At 49.5% G+C, this 11847-nt stretch overlaps 1 protein-coding gene across 1 annotated transcript in view; it reads right to left on the bottom strand.

Moving 5' to 3' along the window:
• Window positions 1-1786: 1786 nt before the first annotated feature.
• Window positions 1787-11847, bottom strand: part of PDE6A (phosphodiesterase 6A) — a 40456-nt gene continuing 30395 nt past the window's right edge. The window contains exons 18-22 of the mRNA XM_036314654.1: window positions 7728-7791; window positions 7356-7430; window positions 5131-5214; window positions 4041-4188; window positions 1787-2106 (exon numbers count right to left, since the gene is read on the bottom strand). Of these exons, the coding sequence (XP_036170547.1) occupies window positions 2027-2106; window positions 4041-4188; window positions 5131-5214; window positions 7356-7430; window positions 7728-7791 (451 nt within the window). The 3' untranslated portion in view covers window positions 1787-2026. The remainder of the gene's footprint in view (window positions 2107-4040; window positions 4189-5130; window positions 5215-7355; window positions 7431-7727; window positions 7792-11847) is intronic.

Raw genomic sequence — 11847 nt, 5'->3', positions numbered from 1 at the left:
TGGCACAAGAAATAGAATGGGAGCCTGTGTTTGAGACCCGGCTCTGCCACCTCGGTGTTGTGCAAACTTAGACAAGGCACCTCTTAGGCCCCTGGCCTCCCCAAATATGAAATAAGATGATCTGGTTAGATGGACTCCAAGGTCCTAAATCAGGCTGATTCTCAGCAGTACAAAATGATTGCAGGCAAAATGATGATAAGCCAGGACCTAGTGTCAGGCTGCTTGGCTTTGAGTCCTGACTTCACCACTTATCCGCTGGGTGTCCTTGGGCAGGTTTCTTAACCTCTCTGAATCTCTTCCTCGTCATGTGATAAATGGGGCTAGTAATCATTTCCACCCTATCGGGTTGTTTGTGAGGATGAATTTAGACCATGCACAGTACCTAGGACATTAGAGGCACTTTGTCAACATGAGGTGCAACCCTCATCGTGCGTGTTCTCATTGGTATGAACCGTAAATGCGTGGCAAGGACCATGACCCAGGAGGGAAGGCTGAGGATGACAGAGAGTGGAGGGAACCTGCCCCCGGGGCAGAGCCTGCACCGGCAGCATCGCCTGTGTATTCCTGGGTGCCACTTCTGTACTCTGCCACTTAACCACTACATGTGACGTGCTCAGGGACATGCCTTTGCTTAAAAGACCACTGCTCTGAGAGTGTCCCTTTCAGGCCAGAGAATCTAGCATGGGAGGTCAGAGATGAGGGTTCCAGGCCCAGCTCCCTGTTGACTGAAACCGTGGGCAGGGCTCATGTGTCAGGAACTCCGGCTGACCTGCTGTGGGAGTCCCAGGGACCCGTGCCCCGTACACTGTGTTCTCTGAGTGAGTGTGGGCTTCGGCTCCTGGAGGGAAGCCAGGGAACTGTGCCGTGAACTTCGCACAGCCCATCCCCTGGCTGGCCCTCTAGCTCCTCATTTACCTAAAAAAGGGAGGTGAGAGCAGATCCGTGGTTTACAGACAGTTCGGAGGAACCATGTACTCCTCCTCCAAGCAACTAGAGCCAACACCCACTTGTAGGAGAACCAGGGGCAGAGGAAACCAACGGATACTTCCAGAATATGGGCCAACTGACACTCTGCAACAAGAAAAAAGATTTAAAACCACTTAAAAGACGGCTAAAAGTGTAGAATTTGTCTGGGTCAGATTCGAGCAAACCAACTCTTAAAGACATAGCTGCGACAATGGGGGAGAACTGCTGTCCCGAGCTGGGTTCCCCAGAAGGCAGCCTCTGCAGTGGACCTCGTCCTGGAGCTGGGGTGGCCCTGCAGAGCTGTCCCCTGTTGGGCCAACAGGGCCAGACCTTAACTCCTGGCATGGATCAGCCGTGGGCTGCAGGCCACCCAGGGGAAGGGTGTGCCCTTGGGCGAAGTGTCTCCGTGCAGCTGAGGTCATCCCCAAAGGGGCGGCACAGGGTTGTCTGCCGGCAGCACTCAGCCGCTGGGACTGCAAGCCTTCTCTCTACAGTAGAGGGTCCGGACAGCTCATCACAGCATAACCACCCTGGGTGCTAGGTGTCCGTTTGTTGCTTGTGATAATGATGTGGTTACATTAGAAAACGCCCAAATGTCTGGAATGGTCTGTCTGGAATTTTCTTTTAAATACTTCAGCCAAGGAAAAGTTGAAGAATATAAAAGGACAGATGAAACAAGTGTGGCAGAAGCTCCATATTGGAATAGGGTGCTGGGTGGGGGTGCATTGTATAATTCTCTACTTTTGAGAATGATTGAAAATGTTTAGAATAAAGTAGAAATGAAAGCATAAGGACAAAAACATGACTCTGTGGGCAGTTGAACCTGGCATTCCTTACATATTTAATTGATGTCTATGACAGCTAGAATGTCGGCTTTAGCTCAATCAAAAGTTCTCAAGGCTGAGAACTTGAAAGCCCCTCGCTAAGATGTAAGCTAAAGTCTCACTCAGCTTGCAACTCCTATGACTCGACTTCTCGGGAGGTGTCCTGTTCGCCCGTGGCTCAGGTGATCTCTTCCCACGCAGGGCAGTGCCATTCTGGTCAGCGGGTCCCCCGTGGGCTACTGGATACAGCAGGACTTGGATGCAGGCGCGCCCCCTCCAGGGCCGGGGTTCCCCCCAGGCTGATTTCCCGGGGCTGCTGCAATCAGACAGAAAGACAGCACACCAGGTGAGAGGAGGCTGCAGAGGGCTTCCCCTCTGCCCTGGTATCGACCAAGAGTTGCAAATTCAAGGGCTTTCAGAGGCCAATAGCTAACCACACATGCAGAAGGCAAGCCAAGTGCAAGGGGAATCAGAAAGCAAGAATGTTTCTCTACACTAAGAAAAATAACAGCAATCATGATGGTAAGTGGCGACCCACACTTGGCACTAATATCTGAGAGACAGCAGGGAGTGGCGGGGACTGTGGCAAACTGGGGAGATTCCCCTGTCCCATCTAAAGGGGTGGGGAGGGGCCCTAGCCAGTTTGGCTCAGTGGACGGAGCATTGGCCTGTGGACTAAAGGGTTGCAGGTTCAATTCCAGTCAAGAGCACATGCCTGGGTTGCAGGCTCGATCCCCAGTAGGGGGCGTGCAGAAGGCAGCTGATCAATGATTCTCGCTCATCATTGATGTTTCTATCTCTCCCTCTCCCTTCCTCTCTGAAATCAATGAAAATATATTTTAAAAAAAATAAAATAAAGGGGTGGGATGGGATGCCACTCAGTTCCAGCTAATTGTTCCCATGCAGAAATGCCGATGGGTGTGGCCAGATGTTGATCTTTTCAAAAGACATGCCAGAAATCTAAACTTTTATTTTTTTTTCTTTTTTATTTTTTTAAATATATTTTATTGATTTTTTACAGAGAGGAAGGGAGAGAGATAGAGAGTTAGAAACATCGATGAGAGAGAAACATCGATCAGCTGCCTCCTGCACAACCCCTACTGGGGATGTGCCCGCAACCAAGGTACATGCCCTTGACCGGAATCGAACCTGGGACCTTTCAGTCCGCAGGCCGATGCTCTATCCACTGAGCCAAACCGGTTTCGGCAGAAATCTAAACTTTTAAAATTGGAATTCTCTCCATTTGTAAAACACAGGCAGCAAATTCACACTTGAAACAAATGCAAGCCAAACAAAAGACATCTTGCAGGCTGTAAGTTAGCACAGCCCAGCCACTAGCCCATAAGACAATTTGTGCAAATTAGAAAAAGACACTTCTTCCCCTGGACACTTGACTGCCATTTTCTGGAAAATTGTGAGTATGATACAAATCTGTGGTGGCTGTCATACAAATCCTGGAGCTGTGAAAGCACGACTTACAAAACCCTGAGTGGTGGCCCCACAATTGTAGCCACCAGTTCAGAATCACCCCCACCCTGCAGAGCGGAGCTGGAGACCCGTCCAGGCTAAGAACGATGGGCACGGGACGTGTGCAGAGGAGGACAGTCAGTGTGGGGCGGGGACGAGCAGCCGTATCTTAGGAAGGAACTAGCGCCACACAACCAGTAAAGGAAATGACTTGGGCGCGCGAGACTGGGAAGAGATGGGAAAAATGAATCCCATTCGATTCCTGAAGGCAGGGCTATGGCCATTAAGTGGAAGTTTCAATCAGGAGAACAGTTTCAGTTCAAAGAAGAGTTTTCTAATATGACTGAATGAGGCTTTCCTGTAAGGTAGTGAGCTCTCTGTCACTAGTAGTGTGCAAGCAAAGGGTCATGACGGCATAGATAGGATTCAAACATCACACAGAAGGCTGGAAATGTGGCCTCAAATTCCTTTTAACCAGTGAGTTTAGGCTTTCTTCTTTGCCCCTGGGTAGAACCCTCTGTCCAGTGCTGGTTGCACGCAGTCAGGGAATCCTTGCGGGGAGCCTCAATCCTGGGAACCAGGCCCTGCCACTTACTAATGGTGCGACGTGACCACAGTACGCCTGCCAGCCTCGGTGCCCTCCTTCGTAGGATGGGGACAATAATAGGTGATGGCAGGGTCTGAATGGGACCCCGTGTGTGTGGCTCTGCGGCCAGGCCAGGCCAGGCACACCGTGAGCACTCGGTATGGGGGTCAGGGCTCCCCCTCCCCCCCACTGAGAACCTTGCTTGGCTGCCTGCTGCTTCTGCTTCTCCTCTTCCACAGCCTTCATCTTGGCCTCATACTCGTCAGCAAGTGCTTTCCACTCCTTGCGGTTGTTGGTGATCCCATCCAGCATGGGAGTGATCTCCTCATGGAAGCGGGAGAATTCCTGGGAGAGAGAGAAGCGGTCACCTCCCTCCCTCCTCAGAAACTCCTGGGAGGTGGGAAACAAGATTCATCCCCCCTTACCCCCACTCCCCCAACCACCACCACCACCAGAGTGTTAGGTGAGGAAACTGATATGCAAATCGGGTGGGCTGTGCTCGGAGCTGCCTGGTTCAGATCCAGGCTCTGCCAGGAGCTGTGTGACCTTGGGCAGGTCGCCTGCAGAGATAATACCTACCTCACGGGGCTGGTAACACACATCAAGCCCTTAGCCCAGGCTCCTTGTTTGACAACATACTGAGGATAACAGAGCATTGGCTGCTCTGCCCTGGTGCTCAGAGCATGCCCCTCCACCCCCCTGGCCCCTGAGCCTGTGTTATGTCAGAGAGGCACCTGTTCACCTCTGGGAGCACTTGAACTTCTTCCAAACCAAAGGGGTGCAGCTCACACAACAGAAGGAGCCCTGGACCGAGGGGGAGGCGGCCTGGCTCTCAGCCCATCTCATGGCTGACCCCAGTGACCTCGGGCCTGTCATTTCTCATCTCTGGCCTCACGTGGAACACGCCTGAGTAATAGTAACAAGTGGGAGGTGAGCGGTGGCACAGATCATGTAAAAGTGGGTTTCTAAGAGGGAGACGGCAGCTTTGAGCAAGAGCTCAGAGAGGGATTCCAGGTTATCTGCCCGACAGGTCACATGCCCACCAGGTAGGGAAGTGAGGAGGGTGTGAGTCTGCGGTGCTTCCCTTCCCTGCCTGACACCTTGCTTAGTCGTTTGTCCCACAAGACCCCCCAGGGCTGTCTGAGGACCAATGCCACTGCAGAGGAGAAGGGCTTTGTAAAATACCACCCGCTGGCCACTCGCCAGGGCTTAGGGTTCCTGCTGGCATTTGGGAACCCCGGCTTTATCAACGACAAGGCCCTGGGCCCGAGAAAACACAGAACCCACCTTGTAGACGAAGGTGCAGACAAAGTCAATGAAGCCGACCTGCAGCTTGGGGAGTTCGTCCGCCTTGTTTCTGTCCATCATGGGCTGGCGTGGGGGAGAAAGAGTTAACTGCGCTGGCCCCTCCTGCGGGTGAGGCATTCTTGCCAAACCAAGACCAAGCCTCCAACTCATCAAGTTTCCAGATGGAACTAGCAGGTTGCAGGAAATACAGGGCTAGTGGGACATGTTAAATAACACCACGAGGTGGACACTGCACAACAGAAGACCCACCCCTTCAACAAATAAATGACATACGGAAGGTTAGAAAGAAAGAAAGAAAGAAAGAAAGAAAGAAAGAGAGAGAGAGAGAGAGAGAGAGAGAGAGAGAGAGAGAGAGAGAGAGAGAGAGAGAGAAGAGAGAGAGAGAGAAGAGAGAGAGAGAGAGAGAAGAAGAGAAGAAGAAAGAAAGAAAGAAAGAAAGAAAGAAAGAAAGAAAGAAAAAGAAAGAAAGAAGAAGAAAAGAAAGAAAGAGGACGAGGAAACAACTGTTGATGAAAAGAGACAATAAACACGGCAACAACAGGAGGGCGCTGGTTCCTTGATTGGGTCCTGATCTGAGCAAATCAAACGAAATGATTTTCATTACTCAACAGGGAAAGTGAAGGAGCTGGGGATTAGTGGATATTCACGAATTATGACTAATCATTATCATGAGGTGATAATGGTATGGTGGTTGTGTGTGTTTGTTTAAAGTTCTTATCTCTTGGCCCTAACCGGTTTGGCTCAGGGGATAGAGCGTTGGCCTGCGGACTGAAGGGTCCCAGGTTCGATTCCGGTCAAGGGCATGTACCTTGGTTGCGGGCACATCCCCAGTAGGGGGTGTGCAGGAGGGTGTGCAGGAGGCGGCTGATTGATGTTTCTCTCTCATCGATGTTTCTAACTCTCTATCCCTCTCCCTTACTCTCTGTGAAAAATCAATAAAATATATTTTAAAAAAATAAAGTTCTTAACTCTTAGAGATACAAACTATAATGTATTCATGGAAGAAATGACCTCTGAGACGTACTTCCTTTAAAATACATCAGCCAAAAGATTAAAAATGCACAGGGAAAGGGCAGAGATAAAACAATGGCCGGCTGTGGCTAATGGTTGGGTCTGGCTACAGAGGGTTCATTAGCCATGCCCTGTCCATTATGAGCTGTTAAAGAAGTGGTTCTCAACCTTCCTGATGCCGCGACCCTTTAATACAGTTCCTCATGTTGTGGTGACCCCCAACCATAAAATTATTTTCGCTGCTACTTCATAACTGTAATTTTGCTACTGTTATGAATCGTACTGTAAATATCTGATATGCTGGATGTATTTTCATTGTTACAAATTGAACATAATTAAAGCATAGTGATTAATCACAAAAACAATATGTAATTATATATTCAATATGTGTTTTCCGATGGTCTTAGGCGACCCCTGTGAAAGGGTCATTCGACCCCCTAAGGGGTCGCGACCCACAGGTTGAGAACTGCTGTGTTAAAGGAAGAAGAGAGTCACAAATCCCACTGGCCCTTGCTGGTCATGCTCATTGCTGGCTCCTCACAGCCCTGCCACTTTCCCTCCGGCCTCACGGGGTACCCCAGCACTTTCAGCACCTCACAGGTGAGCCCATCCCCACATCTGTGATTCTGTCCCCAAAAGGTCTCTCTCTTTTACCCCACCTTTACCTCCTAGCCCTGCCCCAGAGCAGGGCCCTCAGTGAACCCTCTAACTGACCTCCAGCGGGGAGCCGGCTGACTGTCCAGTCCGGTTGAACTATCAACATCGGTGGGTCCTCAGCTTGACAAACAAGACCTTTCCTCCCCGGGACACTCTGCTATTAGAACAGGGCCCAGGAGGTGGCCGCCCAGGCTGTTGGAACTAAAAGGGAAATCCAAGTTTTGGTATCCACTTGTCAGTCTCTGCTTAGCTGCGTGGGCTAAGCCCATCCCATCAGAGCAGGGTCCCAAACTCTGGGAGGGCACCCTTGCTGGGCTCACCCCCACAGTCTCTGCTGAGGGAGGTCTGGGGTGGGGCCTGTGAGTTTGCATCTCTAACATGTTCCCCAGTGAGGAGGCTGACGGTGGCCTAGGGAAAGGCCATCTCTGTGTCAGGGGGTGGGGAGAGGACACAGTCCTCTGCCAGGGCAAGGTCACAGGTGTCCACCAGGAAGAGGTCACACACCCACGTCAGGCTGACGTCCCCTCGCTACTCACAATGGGGTTCTGCTGCAGCACCGTGCGCTCCAGGTCACCTTGTTCCCAGAATTCAGCAGCAACCAGCAGAGCTACCTGCAACAGGCAGACCCCCCCAACCCTGAGTCAGCCCCAGCCCCAGTCCTCCTGCCCGTGTCCCGCGATTCTATTCCACTCCACTTGGATTTCCAGCTCAACAAAAGCATAAACCCCACCCCGGCCCCGCCACCCCCACGTCACGGTCATCATGGGAGGGTCCTAAAGTGAGCTCCTTGTCTTGCCGGAGGAGGACGGGGCAAAGTGGGCTGCCTCTGGAGCTGGGGACCCCAAGCCACCTTAGCTGCTGCCACCAGTACTGGAACCCCCTCCTCTCGGCTCCGGAGGAGGCCATACCTTGCTCTGCACCTCCCAGGGCTTGGTGATGGCTGAGAGATCACAGGCGGTCATCATCATGGCCCTGGGCACAGGACACCACCCATCAGTCCAGAGCCATTGAAGGCTGCACGTACTGTTAACTCCATCTACCCCTTCTTTCTGTCCCCCAACTAGTACGTGACCTCACCCCATTGTGAGGAGGGGGGGTCACTTCCCCAGTACATCTGAGGGGGGGGGGGCTTTGAAGTCAGACGGTGGTTTAAATCCTCCCTCTGTCAATTACCAGGAGTTTGACATTGAGCAATTAAACCAACCTCTCCGAGCCTCAGTGTGCTTGACGGTAATAATAATGGTAATTTCTTCATGGAGTGGGTGCAAGATTGAATGAGATCATGTGTATCAAAATCTTAGCATGCGCCTGGGCATAGTATGTGCACAATAAATATTGGTAATTATCATGAACATATTCTGGGTTTTTATGATATACCACACACTGTTCTAGCCATTTCGTAGAAATCAATTTCATTTCAATCTTATCACATCTTCAGAGTTCCTTCTCGCCTGTCTGGTATAGAACAATGTTTGTCAACCTTTTCCCATCATCCTCCCCGTCTCCTGCCAAAAATCCTTCTTAGACAAAGTTTTTCTATAATTGCTCCACCATAAAATTTTAATTACCACAGACATACTGTATATCTGTTTAGAGGGCCACAGGCCATTGAAACGTCTAAGAGTTTTTGCTCATCTCCCAAGAACCACGTGTGCCTCAGTGGGCAATGCTTGTGTGGCTCAGTCATTGTGAGAAAGCTTTGCATTAAGAAGTAGAGTAAGGAATTGTCAAAACTTATAAGCGGTACACTTAGGATCTGCACATTTCATTGTAGGTAACGGTTGCCTTAAAAGAAAAAAAAAAAAAAGAGCTGTAAACAAATATTGACCTCTAGTTAATGAGATACGTGCTGATGTATTTGCAGGAAAGTGCGCTGATGCCTGCAACTTACTCTGAAACACATCCAACAAATAAGCTGGATTAACAGATAAAGGGATGAATTGGCAATATGTTAATGGCAGAATCTGGAGGGTGGGCATAACATTCTTTCAACTCTCTGTGTGTCTGAAAAATTTTCCTAATAAAATGTTGTTGCAAATAAAAAGTGAACTCATGAAATTTTAAAAAAAAGGAGTTGAGGAAAGGGTTGGGGAAAGAAAGAAAGGATTGAAAGATGAACTCTTAAAGGAGTTTCCTAATAATAGAAGGTGAGATAAGTATTATTACACAGGCAGGTACAACATAAGATGGAAAGGGAGGAGAATGGATAAAGAATTGGAGCAAGAGGGGAATTCAAGAAGGTGTTTCAGAGACGGGGGGTAGTGGCATGAGTGTCTTGGGGGGAATCCAGGGCCACGTGGTGTGGGGTTAATCCTTGCTGGGAGTGTAGACTGTATCCAACATGCATGAAGAGCTATTGAAAATTTAGGGCCCAGTAATGCAGGTTGGCAACACTTGTAGGATGGAGAGGGTAGGAAGGAAGGAGGGGAGATGCTGCAGTAATTCTCAGAATCCTCTTCTGTTGAATCCCTGTAAATCATTCTTTTTAAAAAATATATTTTTATTGATTTCAGAGAGGAAGGGAGAGGGAGAGAGAGAGAGAAACATCAATGATGAGAGAGAATCATTGATGGGCTGCCTCCTGTACACCCCCTATAGGGGATGGAGCCCACAACCAGGCATGTGCCCTTGACCGGAATCAAACCCGGGACCCTTTAGTCCACAGGCCAACGCTCTATCCACTGAGCCAAACCAGCCAGGGCTGTAAATTATTCTTTATTTCAGTTCGTGTATGCTTAATTTCTGACTGGTCCTTTTTCATGTCTTTGACATTCTCGCTAAGATCCTTGAAAGTCTCATGAAGATCCTTGACTAACTTTATAACCATGGTTTTGAACTCTGTATCCAGGAGTTAACTTGTTTCCATTTCTTTCCTTTTGTGACCTGTTTCTTTGTCTCCACATTTTGGATGCTTCCCTGTGTTTGTTTCTGTGTATTGGGTAGAGCTGCTATGCCTCCTGGACTTGGTAGAGTGGCCTTCTGTGGGAGGTGTCCTGTGGGGCCCAGTGGCTCAGGGTGGAGGTCCCCAGGCAGGGCCCAGCTGTGAAGTCAGGCGGGCTGGTACTAGTGCTGGGTCTGGGGCCTTTTATTGATAGGTGTGGAGCATGCTGTCACCAGCTGCAGCTTGCTTGAGAGATTTTAGTCAAGTCTGAAGCCTGTGCCAGGACAAGCCATTCATATGGGAAAGCTGCTTCAAACAGCTTGGGTTGGGCTACAAATTGGATGGGGCGGGGTCTCAGGGAATCCTCAGGGCGGAGCAAACGGAGTGGGTCAAGTTGATGGAAACTCGTCAGCTATGACGGAAGGGGGGCTTCCCCCCCCCCCCCCCACAGGCACAGTGACCCCTTGGAGCACCCTCATCTGGGAGAAAGTGCCCCGGAATTCCTGCCCTGATGCCGGACCATCCAGTTCCTCCCCTTATGTGTCTGGGTCCCGCGGTGCTGGAACTTGGAAGAAGCCAGAAGTCTAAGTTTGTGCTCGGGCCTTTAAGAGGAACACCTGGGATTCCAGCAGCCTCCGTGTCACTGAGCCCCAAACCCGCTGGTTTTTACAGCCCTTAATTGCGGGGACTTCTCTTCCCAGCTCTGGAACCCTGGGCTGGGGGTCTGGTGTGGGGCTGGGACCCCCTGTTTTTTACCAGCGGCCTCCGCAGGAACAATCTCCCTCCCAATTATAAAAAAAGCACACGTCGGTTCCGCGCCACCGGCCCTGGTACCCCTCTCAAAGTGCTTTTTTCTTTACTTCTCTAGTTACAGGACTTCCATTCAGCCGGCTTTCAGGCGGTTCTAAGTGATGGTTGTTCTGTATTTTAGTTGTAATTCCGATGTGGTTGTGGGAGGCGGTGAGCACAGGCGGTTACTATGCTACCATCTTGGTTCTTTTCTAAATATCTTTAATTAAGCAAACCCTCAAGCAAAAAAGCTTTCAGAAATGCATACATTTCTTTGAAACACCTTTATGTTTTGTAATAACTTCAGAAGACGCGCCTTTTGCTTAATGCTAAGTGTTGTAGATACCTTATGCTTACCGGCAAACAGATTAAACAAATGAACAGTCAGCTTTGCATACAAGAGTCACTGGCTTCCTGTTACCTGTCAGGCCCTCATTTTAAGTCCACAGGTGTGGCTCCACTGAGTGTTTACTGTGCTCGGCTGGAGAGATCATGTGAAAATCACTCCCAACTGTTGGGGAAACACGCCTGTGTTTCATAGACAGATCTGGTGTGTGGGGAGATGGGGAGAGGACACTGGGGTACCAGAAAGGCCAATCCAAAACCTCGTGCCCTAAAAACAAGGCATTACAAGGACAAGAGATGAAGGAGATGATAAAAAGAAGTATCCAGCTAGGCAAGGCATTTGAGAAGTAAACTCAACAGGGCTTCGGGAGTGGATTAGACATGCAAAGTGAGGAAGAGGGAGGTGTCTGGGTAGAGAGTTAGGGACAGCATGGTTATCCTGTAGAAGAGAGTAGGAGTATGTCATGAAGACTTTGCATGCTGAGAAATTTGTACCATTTCCTCTTGGCAAGTCTTCAAGAGCAGGGGACGGAGCTGAATGGGAGAACAGTATAAAATGCCATGCAGAACTTTGGAATCAGACACAATTAGATCCTCGGTCTTCTTACTTGCTGCACCTGGAGCAAGTGACTTAATGTGTTCGAGTCTCCATTTGCTCATTTGTAAAATGAGATAATCCCTAGCCGGTTTGGCTCAGTGGATAGAGCATCCACCTGAGGACTGAAGGGTCCCAGGTTTGATTCGGTTAAGAGTACATGCCTAGGTTGCAGGCTTGATCCCCAGTTGGAGGCATGCAGGAGGCAGCCAACCAATGATTCTCTCTCATCATTGATGCTTTTATCTCTCTCTCCCTCTCCCTTCCTCTTTGAAATAAATAAAAATATATTAAAAATAAAGAAAGAAAATGAGATAATCATATTAGATTGGGTCATATGAAATTCAGATTTTGTGGATCAAAAACAGTAAAAAATCAGCAATTTCATATGTTCAATGTAATTAATCCGTCCTGAGAT

The sequence above is a fragment of the Myotis myotis genome, unplaced genomic scaffold, assembly GCF_014108235.1.
Source record: "Myotis myotis isolate mMyoMyo1 unplaced genomic scaffold, mMyoMyo1.p scaffold_m19_p_6, whole genome shotgun sequence".
NCBI classification, from domain to species: Eukaryota; Metazoa; Chordata; class Mammalia; order Chiroptera; family Vespertilionidae; genus Myotis; species Myotis myotis.
This window is presented reverse-complemented; position numbering and strand designations above follow the sequence as displayed.